The sequence below is a fragment of the Podarcis pityusensis genome, assembly GCF_964106645.2.
Source record: "Podarcis pityusensis genome assembly, chromosome: 5".
Taxonomy (NCBI): Eukaryota; Metazoa; Chordata; class Lepidosauria; order Squamata; family Lacertidae; genus Podarcis; species Podarcis pityusensis.
This window is the reverse complement of record NC_138032.1, coordinates 43,954,429-43,976,366: the sequence shown is the minus strand read 5'-3', so window position 1 is coordinate 43,976,366 and position 21,938 is coordinate 43,954,429. Positions and strand designations below refer to the sequence as shown.

Below are 21,938 nucleotides of genomic sequence, written 5' to 3'. Positions count from 1 at the left end.
CAGACAAACAAAGAAGTCCACCTAAAGCTTTATGTTACAGAGCGTTTGATTTCGATATTGTGGCCTTGATGCCCCAGAGATGAGCTTTTGCAGCTTAGGGGCTTAGCATGTCTCTTGAACATTCCTTCAGTTTAATTTGATGTTTCTCCACATTTTCATGGTCAATGTTTGGAAGGTCTAAATGACAGAAAATTCCTGGGCAGGGGTTGGGCTATATATAGAGGTAGCCATTGGACATCATGTGGGATTAAGGTAATGGGAATAATGTTTTAAAAACCACTTGCAAACCTGCTCCAAGGGTAAGGAGGGAGAGTCAGGTGATGACAGGCAGTAATAGGTGCTTTCCACAGCCAGCTGACCATCTTGGAAGCTTGCAGAACCAATTTTCTTCCAGAGCTTGCACAGGGAGAGAAAAAGGTGCGTAACAGGTGCCATGTTTGCTTTCAAACTGTCGCCACTGCTCAGAAAATGTTATACAGCCTTAAACTGATTGAGGTCAAGGAGGTTTGAAGATGGCCTGCTCTCATATGATCATGTCTACTTGTTAAGATCTTCAGAGGAGGTTCTGCTCATCATCCCACTTCTATTTGGTGTTAGGTTGAGAGCTGACCCTGTTGGGCAACAGAATGAAGCAACCTGCCTAAATGTAGCAGTGGAGATGAAGACAGGGATTGGTGTCTGGTGCAACAAGTTAAAGGGTTGGCCTTGGGTTTGGAGGGGGGGATTTGAGCGCTGCTTCAGGCAGCAAAATGTCTTGAGCCAGCAGTAGCTAAGTTGATGGTTGGTACAAGATGAGAGCTTTCAGGCAGCAGCTTGGCTGAACAGGTTTTCTTGGTGGTGACTAGGCTGCAATACTTCCTTGGGATACCTGCATGTATGTTTGTTTTCCTGGCATTTTATAAACCATTGCCTTTTGGCAGGCTTTTCGTGACCCTTCCCCCCCCCCCCCAATTTTGGATTGTTGTACGTTAGTTCTTCGTGTTTGTGAGTTTTATCGTTTGTTGCTTTTTCGTTATTTTGTCATTTAAAATCTTCCTGTGAGCCACTTCAGGGGCCTTTAGACAACAAAGTGGCATAGAAATGCTATGATAAATAAAATTAATACCTGTCAACACCATGAGAGGGAGAGAGCAGATAATGGGGAAGCTTGCTGAAGGGAAGGCTTCAACTTAACTGCTTTAGGCAGGAAATCAGTTTGTACTGTTTATCGCTCACTGAACTGCAATGGAAAGGCATAGGTTATGATCCAGCTAAAGTGAAGCCCTTTTTCTGCCCCATTGATTCTAACCAGAGTGATTTCAGCATGTGTTTAACTCCTCCTGTTGAAGACAATGGGACAAACTTTGGCTGGATGATAACCATGGTGTTTACTCTTGGTTTTCAGTTTGGCTGTTGATAAATTGCTGCTGCCAGGCAAGTAGAGGGTCAAAAACAAAAGCTTCACTTTCCAATCTGTGGCTTATTAAACACTTCTAAGATAAGGATAATTGGCCTTTTGCTGTAGAAGGTCATAAAATAAGTACCTTACCCTAATGTCTGTCTGTGGAGAGCATTGGTTGACTGGTGTTGTGGGTTTACACCCTTCTTTCAGAGCTTATGCACTGCAAGATTAGATAAGATTTGGTTAGGCTTGGGCCTTACCATTTTCAGGATAGTTCTGAAAACACCTGTGCTATTGCCTTTGAGTAATGTTTAGTCCACCCATAATATAGGTGAGAGACCATAGCTCAGTGGTAGAGCATATGCTGTGCATCTCAAAGGTCCTAGGTTCAATCCATGGCATCTCCAGTTAAAAGGTAAGGTAGGAAATAATGGGGAAAGGGCTATGCCTCAGAACACAGAAAGCCACTGCTTATTTTTCCAGATGGAAAAATAAGCTAAGAACATAAGAATAGCCTGCTGGATCAAGCCGAGGCCCATTTAGTCCAGCATCTTGTTCTCAAGTGGTGAACCAGATACTTATGAGAAATTTGAAAGCAAGATCTGTGCACAACAGCACTCTCCCCTTCTGCAGTTTCTTGCAACTGCAGTTTCTTGCAACTGGTATTCAGAAGAGGTCTGGAGAGTCTGCGGCGAGACTCCTCTGTCCAGCTGCTGCTGAACATCCCCACCCAGCTGCCGCCGAATGTCCCAGTGGAGGAGGGAGAGTAGCAAGCCAGCCATCACCCCACCTCCAGAGTTCAAGATTGCCCTGTTGAATGCATTGATGTGAGAGACCCAGCCCTTATTTTGTCTGTCCTGAAATTTACAACGACCTGCTTAATTGAATGCCCGCTGGATTCTAGTGTTAAAAAATAGGGAGAAGACCTTTGCTCTGTTCATGTTATCCATGCCACGTCTGCCACTTCACCTCTCACTCACCTTTTCTTTAAACTAAAAAGCCTCAGATGCTGACTTCCTATGTTCCCTGATAGAGGTGGCCTTGGAGGGGTATAGCGGGGGGTCCTCATGTCCTTCAGACCTATAAGTCTGGATAAGGTGTGTTCCAGCATACAAGGGACTGGGGGACGGGAGAGAGCATCTATCAGGATCTGAAAATTACCTGTCCTCAAGGCAAAGTGTAGCAAGATCAGGCATCCAGTCAAGTCTCTTGCCTTGATAGGTGAAAATGATGGAGCTTCTCCACTGGCTACCTTGACATACTTAGTTTTGACTTTCCTGCAAATGCCGTCTTTGCTGACTGTGTGCTGGTGTTAAGGTCCATAACGTGTTGGAATAATTGCAAAGTTTGTCATTGGTAGTGCCATGGGCGTTCTTCATTTCAGTAGATGCTCATGATGCTTCTGCAACCTCATTCCAGATGGCCCACTGAAATTTATAGCACCAACTAGCTGGGGAAAGAATAACACTTCCTCAGCAATAATATATTGTGTGTTGAATGTGAGGAAAAGGCAGCATCCTAAATGGAAACGTTTCTTTGAATGATGTTATTTGGACGCCATCATCTGGATAGGTTAGTCTTGAACATTCATTTGTGGTTTTAGGCTGAACGTTCTTCTTTAGCCCTAGCTTGAGTTAGGGTCATGGTGGTACATGAGCTCTGAGGTATCTTTTCTGCAGCTACTTTTAGAAATCAGCTAACTTAAACCAGTACATGACTTGTTTGAAACAGGTGTCTGACTGTGGTGGAAAGAGAAGGTCAGGTAATAGATTTGGGAGGTAGATGAATGGAGTACTGAGCATCCGACAGACAATTGTGCTTGTCAGTATTCTAGTGCTAGTCTTGCTGCTTTGCAGAATTTGAGTGGATGAAAGGGAACGCCAGGAGAGGGATCTGTGAGGGCAGCCCCAACAATTGCTCTTGAGCATCATCCTTCTGTGTTCAAATGCTTCAAATGGAAATGTAGCACTACATTGAATTCTCCCTTCTGAAGCTTATGGAGAGCACACAGTCTGTCCTTTTACATGGATCCTGTTCTTAGACGTATGGATCAGCCTAGAGGGACTAGAAGAATCCACATGGATGAAAAACAGATCCTGTGAAAGGAAACCAGGTTTTGTTGATATTTCCTGCTGCTCCTCTTTCTCTTTTTGGGTTTAGAGCAGGGATGGAGAACATCAGAACTAGGGTCTGAATTATGGCCTGAATTACAGGTATCTCTGTCTGTCCCCCAGCCTCTTCTTGGTCCACGTCGCCTATCCCTAGGCTACAGCCCTCTGGCTCTGCTTTGTGCCCCCCATGAGTGCTTTTGCCTGGCTGGAATGTAACATTGAACTATGATAATGTCTCTTGTTTGTGTGGGTGGCAGTTAGAGAGATGTGTATAGGGTATTGGTGTATGTAGAAACTTCTGGTTTTTATTGTACAAAGATAAGTTTTGTTGCTCTACTCTCGTTTGCTTCTCCCCCTGCCCAACAGGTGAGATGTGGAAGGTTGTCCCCAGAAGGTTGCCCAGGTGGGAATTAGGCCCTGGGACTGAAAAGGTTCCCTCACCTCTGGTTAGAGAGTATGAGAGCCCTTTGCAGCAAGGATCCCAGCATCAGTCTTGGAATACTATTTTTGGACCTTGGTCTATATTTCCTCCTCCTCTTCCTAAAATGCACCCAGCTAGAACATTTTAAGGAGTTCAGAGGTCTCTTTGATGGACTTTTGAATCTTGAAGTGCACTGCCACCGCCTTTCTGTTCACTTTGGAGTGGGCCTTTTTATATCACAGAGGCATTTATTTATTTTTGGCAGAGATTGAAATCCCCCCTCCCCCTGCATAGTGTCAGGGTTCAGGTTGGGCTGTGCTCAGCCATCCTGCTTGTTCCCTCCTACTGCTGTGCTGCTCTCCAAGCTGCCAGTCTCACCCCTTGTAGAAGGAAGCATTGGATGGTTGGGTGACCTTGACTGCACTAAGAGGATAACGCTATGGTGGTTACACTTGCTTTCTCCCTTCTAGCTGAGGACCTGTAAAGAACAGAAGAGACCCCAAATCCAGTAGTTTAGAGAGCTGTTGTATTGAGGTTTCAGGTGTTTCCTCCCTAAGCGATACAAGGTTGGCCATTTCTCCATCTCTCTCTCTCTCTATCCCCTGCACCTCCACACATTTCCTAACAAACACACAGGGAAATCTAGTGTCTGCATTGTCAACAACTGAAACACATGTTCAGATGTTCTCTTGAGTCTGTTATTTATATTAGCCATATAAGCATTAGCATACGTTCCTTTCACCTTTGTACATAGGAATGGAGTGCTTTATGATTTCTTAACATATTTGTAGAGGTCATTTTTCTTGCAGGAGTGTTTGGGTTTGTTTGGTTTGTTTGTCTTTAATTGCAACATTTTAACATTAAAATAAAGCAGAATGAAAAGGTGCATGAGAGTGATCCATATATTCAATAATATTCATAATTACTGCTAACCTAATTAAAGCCTGCGTCAACAAATTTTCAACGCCTTTCGGTGTTATTTGCATTATAATAATGAACTGGCTAATTTGAGTCTCTGCTGTCTCTGGCTTCCTGAATCCTCCAATTCTACTATGCAGGCTGGATGATGGCAGAAGCTCTGTGTAGAGTGTATCATAATATAATTAATAGGGCACAAGTAGTTGTTTTCAGTGTAGTGATGGATATTGTATATTTCCCTTCTTCCTTGCTCTGTGGTTTTCTGCACCTCTCTTGAAGTCCCCCATAGCTACAAATACACAGTTTCCTGGTTTGTGATCATATGAACATGATCTTATGTGATCATAAGAACATAGCAAGAAGCTGCTGGATCAGACCAGTGACCCATCCAGTACATCATCCTGTTCTCATAGTGTCCATGGGACCACTATGGGAAACTTGCAAGCAGGACATGAGTGCAACAGCACTCTGCCCACCTGCAATTCCCATCAGCTAGTATTCAGTCTCTGTCTCTGTCAGAGACATACTGTCTCTGACAGTGGAGGCAGAACACAGCTATTGTGGCTAGTGGCCATTGATAGCTTTATCCTACATTGATTTGTCTCGTCCTCTTTTAAAGCAATCAAAGTTGGTGGCCAACTCTACTAACTGTGGGAGTGAATTCCATAATTTAACTATGCACTGTGTGAGGAAGTACTTCCTTTGTCTGTCCTGAATCCTCTGTGCTGTACAGTGGCGTAGCGTGGGGGGTGCCAGGGGTGCCGGCCGCACCGGGCGCAACTTCTGGGGGGGCGCGCTCGCTGCCTCCGGAATCGCCCAGAGCCCCATGGCAGCGGCTCTCAGCGCTCGCTGCGGAAGGCGCGCCAGGCAGCCCCTCCTCACCGACGGGCAGCGTTCGCCTGCGGGGCTCGGCCAGCGCGCAGGGCTGGCCGCATGGAGTTGCCGGGGAGCCGCCGCCGCCTGCCATGCCGCCCTGGCTGCTTCAGCCGCGTCCGACAGCCGGCTCGAGGCTCCTTCCGGCCAGGTCTCCCGATGGGGTGCTGCGGGCGGAGGCTTCGGCACCAAGCGCCACGCCGCCCACCCGCCCCGACGGGGCCCGCCCACCCGCGCCGGAGGCTGGCCAACCCACTGGCCCCAGAGGCGCCCCCTCCCCGCGCCAGAAAGAAGCCGCGTCAGGGCTAGCCGGGCCGGGGAGGGAGACCGAGAAGGCTGCGCCGCAACGCCCAAAGACGCGCGTCTTGGCGCAAAGGGGCCCACGGCACCCAGACGCGGAAGGGACCCTCTCCCCCTGACCCGCCACTGAACTGCAATTCCCAGCTCCCTTGGCAAATCCCAGTGCCCAATCCCCATGCTTTATTTGAGGCAGGGGTCCTTTAATTGCAAAAACAACACCACGGAGGGCAGTAGTCACTACGAAATTTGCCCCAGAGTAGAGCCGTCAGTATTAATGACCATGGTTAGGGGTCAGGGGGCGCAAATTACTTGCCTTGCCCCGGGTTAGGGGGCGCAAATTACTTGCCTTGCCCCGGGTGCTGACTACCCACGCTACGCCGCTGGTGCTGTAGGACTGCAGTGGGCAACCTCAGCTGAAAAATGGTTTTCCACCGCTGTCCTACAGCATTTGTCTCTTGGAGCAAGCAGGGTACCTGAAAGACTGAGATAGGAAATGACTTTGCTGCCACATACACCCGGACAACACCATTACTGGCCCCAACAACATCACACATACCATCTCGGGACTATTCAATTGCTCATCATCTAACATTGTGTATGGCATCAAATGCCAACAGTGTCCTTCAGCTCTTTATATTGGACAAACAGGCCAAACCTTACGCCAAAGAATAAATGGACATAAATCTGACATCAAGAATCACAAAACAAAGAAACCAGTAGGAGAACACTTCAATCTCCCAGGACATTCTATACAAGATCTCAAAGTAGCTGTTTTACTACAAAGGAATTTCAGAAATAGACTGGAAAGAGAAGCTGCTGAATTGCAACTCATTACCAAACTTAAAACCATGGAGAGACCTGGTTTGAACAAAGACATTGGATTCTTATCCCATTATACATGACTAAGCCATTTCTCACCTTCTCACCCCTTGCCTTTTCCTGTAAGACCTATTACAGTCGTTAAGAGTCGTCAGCAGGCTCATCTCAGCTATCTGCCAATCTCCCATTCCCACCACCCTTCTGAGTAATACCCCTCCCCACCTTCTCACTATATAGAAGGATCTGGCAACTTCTGTTTCAGTGTATCTGAAGAAGTGTGCTTGCACACGAAAGCTCATACCAAGAACTAACTTAGTTGGTCTTAAAGGTGCTACTGGAAGAATTTTTTTATTTTGACTATGGCAGACCAACACGGCTACCTATCTGTAATAGGAAATGACGTTTCTGATCTAGCTCTGTGGGATGGTAAACACTGTGATCTCAACCAGTGTCTGTCCAAGCACCTCTGATTTTAAATGAAACAAAACAAAACAAAACAAAAAAAGCTTACATGATACAAACATGTTAAGCTTACCATGCCCACATATCTAGCCTTGCAGACGTTCTCCTGTTGTGAATGGCAGAGAGCAGAGAAGCAAAAGCTGTTAGGAGCCCATCCTACTCTCGAGTAGGACCCTGGCAGAGACACATGCCCAACTGGCATGTTCTCTCCCTCCTGGTCGATCGTTTGGGAGTTGCAAAAGCTTTCTTCTGCCCGAACATCACAGCGACTGATGCCAACAGACATCGGCACACTTAGGGATCCGCAGAGTGTTCGCTGTTTGCGTAACAGAACTCAGCAACTCAGCATTTTGGCTAATCTACTTTATTTACATATAAACGTACATGGAGCACTGCAACATGGCTCCCTCTCTCTCTAGCATCAGGCAGCAAAGAGAGAGAACAAAGGACAATAGTCCCACTTCATGGAACACAGTAACACAAACATCTTGTCTCCGTCACTTCCCACACTGTGGAGTCAAAACATGCACCGTCATGTGATAGACAACAATCCTATGACTGCAATCACGGAGCAGGAATCTTAACAAAAGCCTGGCTCTGTTTTTGTGCTGATTAATGATAATCTAGTAATGTTCATCACTCTGCAAACCCTAGCTTAATGAAAGCTGGTGGCATGAAGGGAGGCTATTTTTTGCTAACAGGCATGTGGGAGAGCATTTTTAGAGCTGGCAAAAAACAGCAAAACAGAAAGCAATGATTTTTATCTGATTTGAAATACATTCTGAGTTGTCAAATAGAAATGACTCTTCCTTCTTTGCGTGGGTTCCTTCCAGCATCTGTCGGACTTGCATAACTCATAACTAAATGTGTGTGTAGCCTCCAACCAACAGTAATGAGGTTGTGGAAATCTCCTGGATAGATTCTTTTCCTTCCCCAGCCTCTGCTGCTTTTTGTTTTGTTTCTCCTCTTAGAAAACAGCTAAACCTCATAAATTGCTGTCTCTGAGGGTGGCCACCTGCAGCTTTCCTTCTCCCCTGGAGCCGAATTTGAGCCAAGGTGACTTGCACTAATTGGCATGGGTGGGGTGGAATCAGGGAGCAAGCAGGGAGCTTTGTCCTCAGCCTTTCGCCTTTGGCAGGTACCCGTTTAAAATTAGAAACCTCCCATAAACAGTGCCATCTGCTGCCACCCCAACAGGCTTCCTTTTATAGCCTTTTCAGTGGTGTTTGGGAGTACCTCCTACTTCAGATATAAAAGCACAACCGTGTTGTATCGGTAATGTGTAGCACCGGGGAAGTGGCTAAGGATGGGTAGGCTTGAGGGGGGTTTAAATCCACACACATTTATGCAGTAAAGGAGAAAAGTAGGTGTGTGCACTGCAGAATCCCATAGGCCTCATATACCCTAGGAGAGAAGGTAGTTCAGGACTGAACTAAGGTACAGACTTTTTGTCCCCAACCACAAGCCCATCAAGAAAGAGGCAGCCCAGAGAACATACTCTTGACTATCATGAATTCACTGGAAATGGTTGGAAAGTGAATTCAATTTCCAGTGAATTCATGATAGTCAAGAATATGTTCTCTGGGCTGCCTCTTCCTTTCTGGAAACAGCTGCAACCACAAATACCCATCTTGGGTTCATATTAGCAGGCAGAGAGAAAACTGAACTCCCCGAGGGATTTCAGTCCCACCATTTAATTGGAAAAGCATTGACTGTTGGGCAAGTCTGAATGTCTCCACGCCACTGGTGATGTAGACCAGCCAGTTGGGGCAGCTGCCATGTTTGAAAGAATCCTGGGCAAGGTGCCTTCTGGCAGCCCCTGGAAGGGACAGGTGTTGACAGACAGGCAGCACCAGGGACAGTGCTGTGAAGAAAAGTGCTGGGCGAGTCTGTTGAAGCCAGTTGCTGCACCTTCATTATCTCTCATGGCCCTGGGCCCTACCTGTGATGGGATAAGGTGCTGAGGATAATGAAGACAGCAGTAGCTGTCTCATCTGGTGGTTCTCTTCACCACAGCACTGGTGCATTAACTTTATTTCTTTTTAAAAGGGATACCAATGTTCGTGGTGGCACTCCAGGTGCAGATGCATCAGCACCACGTAGTGCTGATGCCAGGATGGTGATTAGTCCTCAAAAGATAGTATAAGAAATGGCTTGCGAAAAGTCAATTATGAGTAGACATTGTGCTCCTGAGCTTAGGGGAAACTTTGCTTAGCAAAAGGCCAATGAGTCTCTCAAATGGGGAGTTTTAGGAAGTGGGTAGAAAGGGAGAGAAGTGAACATTGGCTCCCTCCTCAGTAAACTTTGGAACAAAAATGGAAAGTAGTAAAAGATAAGATGGCCAGAGCTATGATTCGGGGTGGCTATAAACCCAGTATTCCCATGGGCTCCACTGGAAAGGAGGAAAAATTGTATTAGGGATTAATTCAGATTTTGTTTTTCATGTCAATTATTTACTGGATGACGGTCCTGTCTCTGACATGTTTTTCACCCTATTGTTTTATTTTCTTACGCTACAAATGCAAACAACACAATGAGCAAAATGACTCATAATAAGAACAAAGAAGCATAGAAAGCTGCCTTATAATGAATCGGGTTACTGGTTCATCCAGCTCCTTATTGTCTATACCAACTGGCAGCTGCTCTCCAATATTCCAAACAGATTCTCTTCCACCCTCCTTGGAGATGCTGGCAACTGAACATGGAACCTTCTGCATGCAAAGCAGGTGCTCTACCATTGACCTATGGTTTCTCTAAATGGGCAAACTTTGCACTCCCTGATCCATTTGTACCAGGTATCCATGATGCAAGGCAGCACCGTGAAAAGCTCCAAGCAAACAGCTTTTGGCAAAGTCTGGAGAACTGAGGCCTTACAGGTGCCTCCAATCAGCCTGCTCCTCCAAAATTCTTCTTTGTCTGAAGGGTGTGAATTCTTAAATGGCTTGCCGCAGATGGTCTCTCCTGCCTGGCATACTTGTGCCAGTGGGCAGGCATGTGTGGAGCAGGAGGTATTTGGTTCTTCAGGTGAATTGGGCTCAGGGAGAAGTGCCTGCTAAGCTCCTGACTTGGGTTCTGCATGCTCTTTTCCATTAGCCTCTGGTTCAGAATCCAGAGCCTGGTTCCATTCCTTTGCTTATCGCCAGTGTTATTTACATGAAACCACTGGGTGTGATCATTAGTTGGTTTGGGGTGAGGTGCTATCTGTATGCTGATGACACTCATTGCTACTTCTCCATAACATCTGAATCAGAAGAGGCTGTGCAGTCCCTGGGCCACTGCCTGGGCACAGTGGTGAGATGGATAAGGGAGAACAAGCTGAGCCTGAATCCTGGCAAGGCAGAGGCACTTCGGGTAAGCGTCTCCCGTGTCTGAGAAACCAGCCAATTGCCTACCGTGAATGGGGATGCACTCCCCCTGAAGGATCAGGTTGGCAGTTTGGGGGTGCTTCTGGACCCAGCTCTGTCACTGAAGGCTCAGGTAGCCTCAGTGGCTGGATGTGCTTTTTACCAACTGTGACCGGTTTGACACCTACAGCTGTTGCTAGACTGGGAGAGCCTGGCCACAGTAGTTCATGCACTGGTTACTTCAAGATTGAATTACTGCAATGTGCTCTATGTGGGGCTTCCCTGAAGCTGCAGTTAGTGCAGAATGCTGCAGTGAGTTGCTCACAGGAGTGAGGCCTTCTCAGCATATAATGCCTATGCTCAGAGGTCTGCACTGGTTTCTGATCTGCTACCATTAGTATATAATGCTCCTAACAACCTGGGACCTCTTTACCTGTGAGATTGCCTTACCCTATATGTGCCTACTCAACTGCTTCAGTTGGTGCCACTTAATACCCGTCCTGCATCTGTAAGAACTTGATCATTTATTGTGGCAGTTCCAACACTTTGGAACTCCCTGCCTATTGATATTGAGTGCCTTCACTGTATTCCTTTTGGCACCTGCTGAAGACCTTCTTATTTAGTCAAGCCTACCCAGATGTTTAGAAAGCTTGTGTGAGTTTTCATTTGTTTTAGTCTATTCTAGTGTGGTTTTAACTTTCTGTATGTTTTAAATTATGGTTGTAGTTTTTTTAGTGATAATTTTATTATTTTCTCTTTTTTGTAAACCAGTTTCTACCATCAAGTGGTCTATACATTTTACAAAATAAGTAAGTCCTCTTCTTCTGACTCAGCGCAGGACTTGGGCTGACATCCATGCCAGATTTTATCTAGCTCCTTAAATTCCTCAGTCTTACAAGCTATTGATAGTCATGTGCTTCTTGTTTTAGAGCAATGATACAGTTCCCATGTCTTGCTTATGGATGTATGCAAACATTTGAAACAAGCCTACTAGTAAAAAGGCAATCTGCTTTTCTTGTGAGGTTCCTTGCCTGTATGCATAAGATTTATTAGATTCTGCAAAACAGCTATGTCATAGTATTTGCAAGCCTATTATGTAATTGTAAAACTTGCACATTCTTCCAGTTCTGAGCTATTCATAATTTCTCACCTTTCAGCTTGTGTGTTATAAATGCTTTATTGTTGGAAAAACTCCACTTCGTTCCATGTGTCATTTAATTCCATGGCACAACCGGCACAGTTAGTATTACACCCCACCTCCATATGGGTTCAGTGGGATATTCTGGCCTAACATTACCATTTCTGATAAAATTTAAACCCTGGCACAGACTGTGCAGTTATGCATATCAAAGTGTCTCTGCTTCTATCTCCATCCGACTCCATTCCAATTCACCTGCATAAAGAAGCACATTGAGGTCCTCTGTTAAGAGGCTGCATTTATTCCTGGATATGAAGCATACTCCTCTTTCTGTAGAAGCTCCATATTTCCTGTGGATATGATAATGCAACTCTGCTGAACAGGAGTACTGAACACAGCTGATAGCTACAATGCCATTATGTTCACTGCACATTGTGTGATTATAGCTAGCATGTCTGTCCTCCATACTAGAGGCTTTCCACAGTGTGTAGGTTCAAAATGAAATATCTTTGTATGTGGTAAAGGGAAGTTTGCAAAAGCTTATGGAAACTCTTTCTTTTATGGAAACTCATTTTTCAATGTAGCCCTTTTCACTTATGGGTGTTGAAGATTTTTTCCCAGTGGAAATCTGTTTGGCTTCCTCCTAAAAATGTCTAGGGCAGAGGTGGGAGACTTGTGAGCTGGTGTAGTAAATGGTACTTTTTCAGACTCCTGGAAGTGAACTGCATGTTAGAATGCCACCCCAGACTTTTGAAAACGACAACTCCTCCCTGTGAACACGCCCCCCCCAAAAGCTCAACAACTTTTGGCCATTTCCCTCACCCCCAATTTTATTTTGTGCAGTCCAAAAAAATAGGGGTCGTCTTATACATGGGCGCATGTTATACACGGAAAAATACAGTACATACTACTTTTAGAGAAGCCTTTGTCTATCTTTCTGGTGTCCTAGCACTGTAGCTGCTTGGTGAGGAAAGGGTAGGTGAGAAATCTGAGATTTCTTTCTATCTGAAAAGACAGATTTATAGCATTGGAAGGGACTCAGAGTCCCTGTAATCCAACCGTAAACTGCAAGGTAGAAAAATCCATATAACCATCACGAGTCCCTCTGATCCAGATCGTCAAAACACTGCAAGCAAAATTTATTGAAAAGTTCTGTATTTTTTGCATGCAGAACTTTAAATTATTTTGGCACAGATATATGAACATGAATTGAGAGTACTAATAACAAAGGAAATGAACTGAACAGAACACATCCTTGTCTTGCACTTTCTCTTTTAGCAAGAGTGTTCACCTACTAAACTTGTGACTTTCTTTTTAACCAGTAAAAGGAGGCATTTGCTGACTACTCCACAGCTTGCCTTGTTCTTCAACACATTGCTGTAACACATTTTAATTAATACAGCATATGCCTCTGAACAACTGCTGTCGAGAAACACTCTTGCGTGTGATTTATTCTAGTGATTGTGTGCCTGAGATGATGTGCTTGCGTGCCTATGTGTTGATTATGTTAGCTGACATCATGCTGATATTGGGGTATTGGCACGCTCTGCAAAGATCACATGAGGATGGTTCTGGATTATTGCCACATTCCGTAAGGAAATTTTCTGTCTCTTATATACCGAATCAACATTTAGCCTTGGAGAGGTCAGATTTCATTAGTGGATGTACACATTTGGTGTTTGAATGTTGCAGGTATCATGTTTGATAGTGCCTCCAATGTGCTTGCATGGAAAGAAGGCAGAATTGTGTTGACCATATTGATAATGTGGATAGTATAGATGGTTTTCCTCTGCTACAAGTCTTATGGGGTTAAAATGTCTTTGTTGATTTTGTTTGAGAAATAATGTAGTATTCTGAAACAGCATGTTAAAATCTTGCTTGCTATTTTTTGTGCATAATCAAATGTTTAAAAACAAAAGTAAAATATTTAAAATTCCAAAATCTTTTGAACGCTTTTTTAAAAAACAAAATTGTTAGAAGACAAAGAAGAAGTAAACATGGGGAATAACTATTCCAGTTCTTAGGCATGCTTCAACCTTTTGGTCTTCAGTGGCATATAAATATCAATTATCTGATTAGCTGTTCCAGGTTTGTCTAAATTGGAAGTCACGTTCTTGAAACAAAAGTATCACATCCTCATTCTTCTGGGTATGGATCTTAATTGCATTCCTCCCTCAGGTAAACATACCGTGGCTGGGATGCATATGGTTACTTGCCATAGTTCTAATCAGGTGTTCAGAACCCGCAGGAACTCATGAAGCTAGCAACGTCCCATTTATGATGATTCATGATCTGCTCAGTCTTAATGTGGCGGCGGGAGGCACCCACTATGCAGTTAGGGTTTCCAGCATGGGTCTGGGAACATTAATTTAGCAAATCTTTGCTGTTTCCTACTTAAGCTCGGTAAGTTAGTCAGTTCCTGCAGGGATCAGGCTATAGCTTATTGCAGAAGTGACTACTGTAGATCCAGTACACTGTACTGTACATGCTGAGATTGGAGCTAATTTTTAATTTATATTTTTGAACTTTTTGAACTTCTTTCTGAGAGGAAGAAGCTGTGTTATTGAATATATGTGTTGGACAAGGAGTGCAAGTGGAAATGTGTTTGTTATATTTATATCTTGCCTTTCCTCTGAACTCAGGACTATTATTTGCACCCAAAGCAACCTTGTTACATATCCAAAACCATCTAGTGAGGTTGACAGCTAGCGGAGATTTGATACTGGGAGCGCTGCATTCAAACCTAACACTCTCTAGCCATTGTACAACACAGCTTTAGAATTCTTTTGCAGGCTAAGCTGAATTACGCCATGGAACGATCGCCAGTCTCCACAGCTACTATGACATAATAGTTAAGATGGAGAATCCAAAACTTGCCATAAGCTCTCTCTGAGTGCAGTCCTCTCCTCCAAGGTTAAGCATGTAGAGGACTGAAGCCTGTCTCAAAGGATAATATCAACCTACCTTACAAAGTCATTGTAAAGCTTATTGAGATAATGTATGCCAAGAGCTTTGCTATATCAGTTCTAAATACTGTACTAAAAATGGCAATTATTAAAAGAGGATTAGTAATTAGTATAGAATATTGAGCTACATGGTAATTTTTAACAGGAGTTTGCAGATCAAGCCTTGCCCTGAAATTGATCTTTGATGAAATAAACAACTGTTACTTATGTGAGTTTGAATTAAACCACTGATGTTGCAAGGCATAAAAATGCAAAATATCCTCATTTAAGCACTTTGCTTGTTGTGTTTAGGAGTTTTAGTGCCTTGCATAAAATGTAGGAAGATGAAGAATAAATCACAAATAGCATCTTGTTCTCTCCACGAAACATTTCGGCCCAAATGTTTAATACATGGTATTTAATGATGCAGAAGGAATTGCTAACCTAAGTAGCAATGCTGCGCCTGCTGTAGCAGAGCAACGTCCAGAGTGTGAATGCATCCCTGGAGAATCCAGTTGTGTGAATGTTTAGCCAGTTGTTAGTAGCCCTGGGATTTAATGAGAGCAACTTTCGAAGCTTGGGAAGGGAAAACAGTCTTTGCCTTTTAAAGGATCTTGTCACGACTCTGACATGAATGACTATGCAGAGGCCCAAGACAATTTCCCATATGCGACACATTAGCTGGCAACTGGCGGCTGATTGCCTGAAATGAAGCAGAAGGGAAATCTGAAATATAGACTAAAAAAAAAAAAAAAGAGTACAACAGAGTTATCTGGCGAATATTAAAGGTGCAGGATTGGGAATGGTAGTGCTAAAAAGGAGTGGAAGGATGAAGAGGGGATATAGAGTTCAGTGGGAGGCTTGGGGCACAAGTCAACATGCAGTAATGGTGGGCAGTAGAAACCAAACTTAAGAGATGGTGGGTAACCAAGCAAAAGCAACCAGCCTTATTTTGTATCTTCCAAGTTCTGGGAATGCCTAAAAGCCAAAACCAGAGAACCTAGACTGTTGTGCTTAAGCAGATTCTGATACATCTACATGCTTGGTTTGTCTTTATCGTTTTGGATAGTTGAAGTTTTTTTTTTTTTAATGTAACAACAACAGCATCTAAAGGAAGAAGCATACACAATATATATAGCTTGGTAAATGGCAGATCCATATGCTCAGCATAGCACCAGAGACTCTGGAAGCAGGAGGAGCAATGTGATTTTGAGGGCTTTGCAGACCTTTTTGCCACATTTTCCATTTACAAGTGAGCAACACACGAAGAAGGCTTGAGTTAGTGGTAAATCTTGGGGATAAATTTTATGAGCTATGAATTCTTTTAGCACTATTAAGAAGTAATTTATTATTACAATTATTGTTTTTTAAAAGCTTCTATTTTGCATTTCAGGAATCCCTCTGTGGCCTCCAGTGACACTCATCAACTCAGCAGGAAGGTGCTCCAACCATCTCAAGGTTTTCTTGTAGAAAAGGGCTGTGTTGCCCAGTGGGCAGCAGCCTTTGTCAACCAGGAAGAATGAGAAGGAATGTACCCCTTTATCAGATGGTTCTCTTTGTGGTTGCTACAATGGGATATCCCTCCAGACGCTCTGCTGTAGATTTGGATGCCACACCCCGAATGACAATTGTCTATAACGGTAAAGAAGCACTCCAGGTTTGCCTTATTTATCATGAACCATTTAGCTGGGCAAGTTTGCAATGTTTATGAAGAAGAGAGATCTATGTGCCTAAATGGTGCATACATCTTGGTATGCAAATCCCATTCTCTCTCCCTTTGTTATCTCCATGTTTGAATTTTGAGCACTTATTTACATGATTTCAGCTTTCCACAGTTACTAATGTATGTATTGACAACCTCCTCTGGTGTATATTTGCACAAGAAGTCAATTACACCGACTGTTTTGGGTAACCTATACTTGCTATGAATGGTAAAGCCCACATAGTTTTACCTATTCAAAATGTTTTTCTTTGAAATTGTTTTCATGGCCAGTTATACTGAAAGTGGAGGCGGGGAGCCCTTGTTAATCCAGAGCCTCTTGATCTAGTAAACAAATCTTAGCGTGAAACAAGTTAGCAGAGACTTTCTCTGTAAACAGGCCTTCAAATACTGCTGTGAAAGATCCCTCTACTGCACTGATGCAGCCTGTAATGTGCAGGGGAAATTGCTTTGATGTTAGGGGTGGATGCAGTGACATACAAAGGAATCTGTGGCAAAGGTTTTGCAGTCTGCTGTCTGGTATCCTTATGTAGTCTCCTCTTATATGGGAATGGGATGAAAGTTGGCCATTTAGGAGTTGACAGGGCCAGTGCTTATCTAGTCCATAACCAATCACAATTGGGAAAAGGCAGAGAAAACCTGTTGTGGGCATATAAAGGGAATTTATTGATCGGTTCTTGATTCTTTGACAGCTTTCTGAATGTTGCAGACTGGGAATTGCTGGTGGAGCTTCTTGGAGATATTTGCCTTACGTATGATTTAATACTCAAGTGATTAAGGCTTTGTAGTTTTGCACGTTTTCTGTCAGTTGTGCTGTCACAAAGTGAAAATTGTAGGAAGCTAAGCTATTGGCTTTAAAGACTTGCAGAAGATGATGTAACCCTTTACAAGAGAGATGGAGAGGAGGAAGGAATGCTCTGTTATATAAACTTCTTTCTACTTCATTTGAAAAAGTTGTTTGTGTGTAATAATCAGGGCATTACCTCTCCCTTTTTTATTTTCCATTTGATGATTTTTATTTTTTTAAAAAGCTGCTTCCAAATATTGCAATAATACAGCTCTCTCTCTCTTACTTTTTGTATCAAATTTGAGATGTCTCATTTCACATTCAGGTGACAAAATAGTGATTTGCTGCTAGGGTTGTCTGCAGTGTTAGAATCAGAAGTTGGCATCATTGGGCACCTGCCGAAACCCACATCCCAGCATGAGGTCCACTACTGTCCTATGGTCTTGCTCCATTTCCTCTTTGATACCGATTGACCTGTCCTCTATGTATGAAGAATGACAGGATCAAGGGGAAGGAGCAGTAGGTTCCATTTGCCTTTCCATCTCCTGGGTAGTGGTGCAAATTGATCCCCAGGGAAGAGGACACTTGTAGTGCTGAAGAGAAAGGTCCACTCAGGGAGGAGTCTTACTAAAGGCCTCTTTCCCAAGGACCCTGCAAAACCTGGAACTGGCACTGGATGCCTCTCTCTCCAGACCTCCATGGTATTTACAATTGTTCAGTCCTTCAATGCAAATAGAGAGGAGATTGGAAATGACTTTGTGTTGTGCTTTAGTCTATTACTTTATCATTGGCTAGAAGGCTGAAGATGAAAGGCAAAGATGGGTAGATGTACATGCCACGGGCGGTTAACACGAGGTAGAATTAAAACCATGACAAAACTGCTGATACTCTGTAGAACAAGGGATGCCAAAGTGGTGCCCTCTTGATTTTGTTGGGTTACAACTCCATCAAATTTCAGCCAGCACAGATTGTGCTTAGGGATGATGGGAGTTTTAGTCCAACAACATCTGCAGGGAACCATCTTGGCTACCTGATGTAGGAAGAGCACAGCTTGGTGTCATAATGATGACAGTGGCATACAGGCAATTTTCGCATTGTGGTATGCTTGGAACAACAAATGAAATAATCACTTTTGAGAGGCTTCCGCCGGGCTCCTGCCCTTTCGTCCCACCTTTCTTTCCTTGCCTTCCTATTATGGAAGAGGGAGAGAGGGAAAACCTGTTTTGAAAGCCGTGTGGGAGCTGCCACTGATTATTATATGCCAGATTGGTGCTGTCAGCACTGCTGTCTTTCGCCTCAACATGCATGTCTGGTTACATCAGCATCTTGGAGCAATCTCCTCTGCTCCAGTTTCCCGGGGACCCTGAAGCACTACGAACACATGATCACAAGCTTTTCTGAGTGCAGGAGAAGGGGGTCAAGAATTTCCTTCTGTTTGCCTTTGTTACCTTGCGCTCAAATCCCTTGTCTTGGGTAGCTTATCAGTTCTACAGTGGTATTCATCAATCCCACCACCAGAGTTGCTTAGTAAAGCTAAGGCTTTGTATAATCTGTACTCCCTTCTTAATGGGAAGGGGTGTGTGAATCAGATTTAAGGGAAGCACAAATTCATGTACTTTGAATAAAAACGTTATGTAATTTATTCTGATTTCTGTGAACACTCACAGAAGCCTGATCAGGAAGCAGGCTGCTGGCTCTGCCTATAGGTGCTGAATAAGAGACTTACCATAGTTTATGGACTGCATATTATTGGACCATTTGTCTATGGTTCTTGCAATTCTCATTATCTTCAGTGTTCTTCCCCTCCTTTAGTACATCCAAGATGGTACTGGCATGCAGTGTCCTAGAGCTTAAACGATGCCAAGATATTGGAAACATTTTCATGCTGTTGCCAGAGATGGACAGCCGGGTTGTGTTGGGATGGTAATGTTTGGGCTTTGAGATTCTTGGCAAGGGCTTAAAATAGTGGAGGAACTGAAGATCATATCTAAGGTCCCTGGAGAAGGGTAAGGAAAAGCGAAAGAACAGAGTTCCACCTATTCCATGACCACTGAGGTGTCTACTTTCTTAGTGTTCAGCAGACTATTTCCTCTGCACTTCCTCTGCGCATCTGTGCTGGTTTGTAGAAACAGTGAATGCAAAATGTTATTCTTAAGATTTCAGATTCTGAATGTGTGTGTGTGTGAGAGAGAGAGAGCGAGAGCGAGAGTGAGAGAGCACTATAATATGTAGCTTGATTTGAACTATTAAATTTGTCAGCTCAGAGAGTGCTGGTTTGCAGAAATTGCTGCTTTTCGGTTGTTGTTGGCTGGCTACCCATAAAACATTTTTTAAAGGTTTTGACGTAAGATCCGTGGATAAATTATAACAATTCAGTTAGCTATTAGTCTGGGAAGACATAGTTAAACATATGACAGGGTCCAAATGGTTGGAAGTTCAAACTAGAAGAGATCTGAATATTGAAAAACATGGATTTAGTGCAGTGAACCATCAGGCAATCCTGCTAGTGAGTTCCCGATTTTCTAATGGCTTTTAGTTAGAATTGGATGCCTCTCTAAGGAGCTGCTCTGGATGATTAACAGCCTCTTTCCCCCAAAACAGCATGTTATTAATCTAGGATTGCTACACTGAAGATTTTTTAAAAAATTGTTGCCCTATCCCTCCTCTGAGCTGTTAGGGTTCCTTTGACCCTTCTCAGAGGATGTGGCACTTAAGGAAACAATGAGTCCTTTTTCCTGTTAAGTTTTCTAATAAAATAACGGGGGGGGGGGGGGAGAAATTTAAAAAGATATTTGAAACAGAAGACACCCCCACCCCGCTTCCCAATGATACAGTTGGTGATACAGGAAATGTAACACTGAGCATCCATTTCCCATGGTTTCCTTCCTTCCACCCTCCACTTTCAGCCCACTGGTGTGGTAAGTTCTGTGCCTTACATATTAAACTATTTACAGTTATCATTCTTCATCAGAGATGAGCAATTGACTCTTAAAGTTGTAATGGTGTCTTTAACATGTTCCTGGCTATTGGCTATTCTTTGTCATTATTGTAACTACATGCGGCAATGGTAGTCACTATGTTGGTCATCCAACAAGTGGCTGCTTAGGATCGTTATTGTACTCCAGGAGATGACAGGGATCCATCCATCCTAGTACTGCTTGGAAACTTGTGCTTCTGCTGCTTAGGAACAAGAGGAGAAGCAAATGAAAGCTTGAAGCTCTATGGAAGGAAGGAAGCACCAGGCCACAAATAATCTATGGAAACAGAATCCAGTGAACACTGGGTTCTGTATTGTTAGGAGTTGCTGACCACTGCTCCAGATGGTGAGCTGCATGAGTGCAGTTTTTCAAGGGCTTCCTGTCTCAGTGGCACTTTGCTTAAATAACAAGACAACCCGAGTTCTGTTGTGCTTATGTGTTCCCTTTGATCTTGACACTTGGCTTGTTCTCTGGCTCTTTATTATTATGCTTGAGCTGCTAGTTTCTCGCCCAGCCCTGACAAGATTTGCAGAATGGTACAGAAGATTTGATGAGTATCAACTGGGGGTATTAGTGGTGGGGCTGATTTGCTCAGCTCATAGAGGAGGTGGGAACTCTGTTGTGGCTCCGGATTGAACCACCAGCTCTAGGAGCTCAGTGGCCAGCATGGGGGTGGAGTAGTGTGACTATGTTAATATTTTGCTTAGGGGTGCCCTCAATAATGCTCAAGGTATTAGAATGGGCCTTCTTACCACACTACTACCTGCTGTGATAGATTGGGACAACTAAAATACGAACTGTGTTCTACTATCCTTAGTGTCCAGAGAGCATTTGGGATTTCTGTGGAATGAAGTGCTGTCTAAAGGAAATACTTATCAATGGAACAGCAAGGCATTCTGTGCCAGTACTTGGATAAATGCAACTCTGAAAGCCTGTTAACATATTTTATGTGGGAGGGTGTTAGCTGATTAATGGCTTTTAAGTTCATTGTTTTTATTTAATTCAGTCTGTTAGACAAATTAAATAAATAGCTTAGCCTATTAAAGCAGACTACTCTCCCAAGCAGCCTTTCTTCACTGTATTTCCTCTGTGTCAGAGGAGCAAGACCTACTGAATGAGGTGCTCAGTATATGCCATTGATTCACTTCTACCCATTGTCTGACTCATGGGACTGTAGATTATTGATAGCAAGGTTACTGTTGATTAACATCTTTGACTGGAAGTTGCTGCAATTGAAATATGATAAATAATTAAGCTACAAATAATTCATTGCACCTCAATTGTGGCCTATGACAAAGGTCTCATTTAAGATCTTATTCTCCATTCCCCCCAAAGAAGTCACATCTCCCTTTGAATATGCAAAGCACAGAATGGGTTCTATCTAGCAGGTAGCTAGTTAATGCTGCAATAGCCCATCGCCCAACTTCCAAAAGTAGTGTGGCTGACTTTTGATTGGTTAGCCACGGCCATCATTCAATCAATGTCCACCAGGGCCAGAAACTTTTAAAAAGATGACTGTTGCCAAACAGTCCTTAGTCCCTCAACCTTACCATCTATGCTGCTATGGTAAACCAGAAGCCTGTTTGGAAGTAGCTACAGTAGGATAGACTTTCCTTTCCTTTTAAAGTACAGTGGTACCTCAGGTTAAGTACTTAATTCATTCCGGATGTCCGTTCTTAACTTGAAACTGTTCTTAACCTGAAGACCACTTTAGCTAATGGGGCCTCCCACTGCTGCCACG

General features: G+C 43.7%; 1 protein-coding gene across 4 annotated transcripts in view; it reads left to right on the top strand.

Moving 5' to 3' along the window:
- Positions 1–21,938, top strand: part of SEMA4G (semaphorin 4G) — a 111,590-nt gene that overhangs the window by 37,550 nt on the left and 52,102 nt on the right. For all 4 annotated transcript variants that reach the window (XM_081006158.1, XM_081006161.1, XM_081006160.1 and 1 more), the window contains one exon: positions 16,106–16,352. In XM_081006158.1, the coding sequence (XP_080862284.1) occupies positions 16,232–16,352 (121 nt within the window). In that variant the 5' untranslated portion in view covers positions 16,106–16,231. The remainder of the gene's footprint in view (positions 1–16,105; positions 16,353–21,938) is intronic.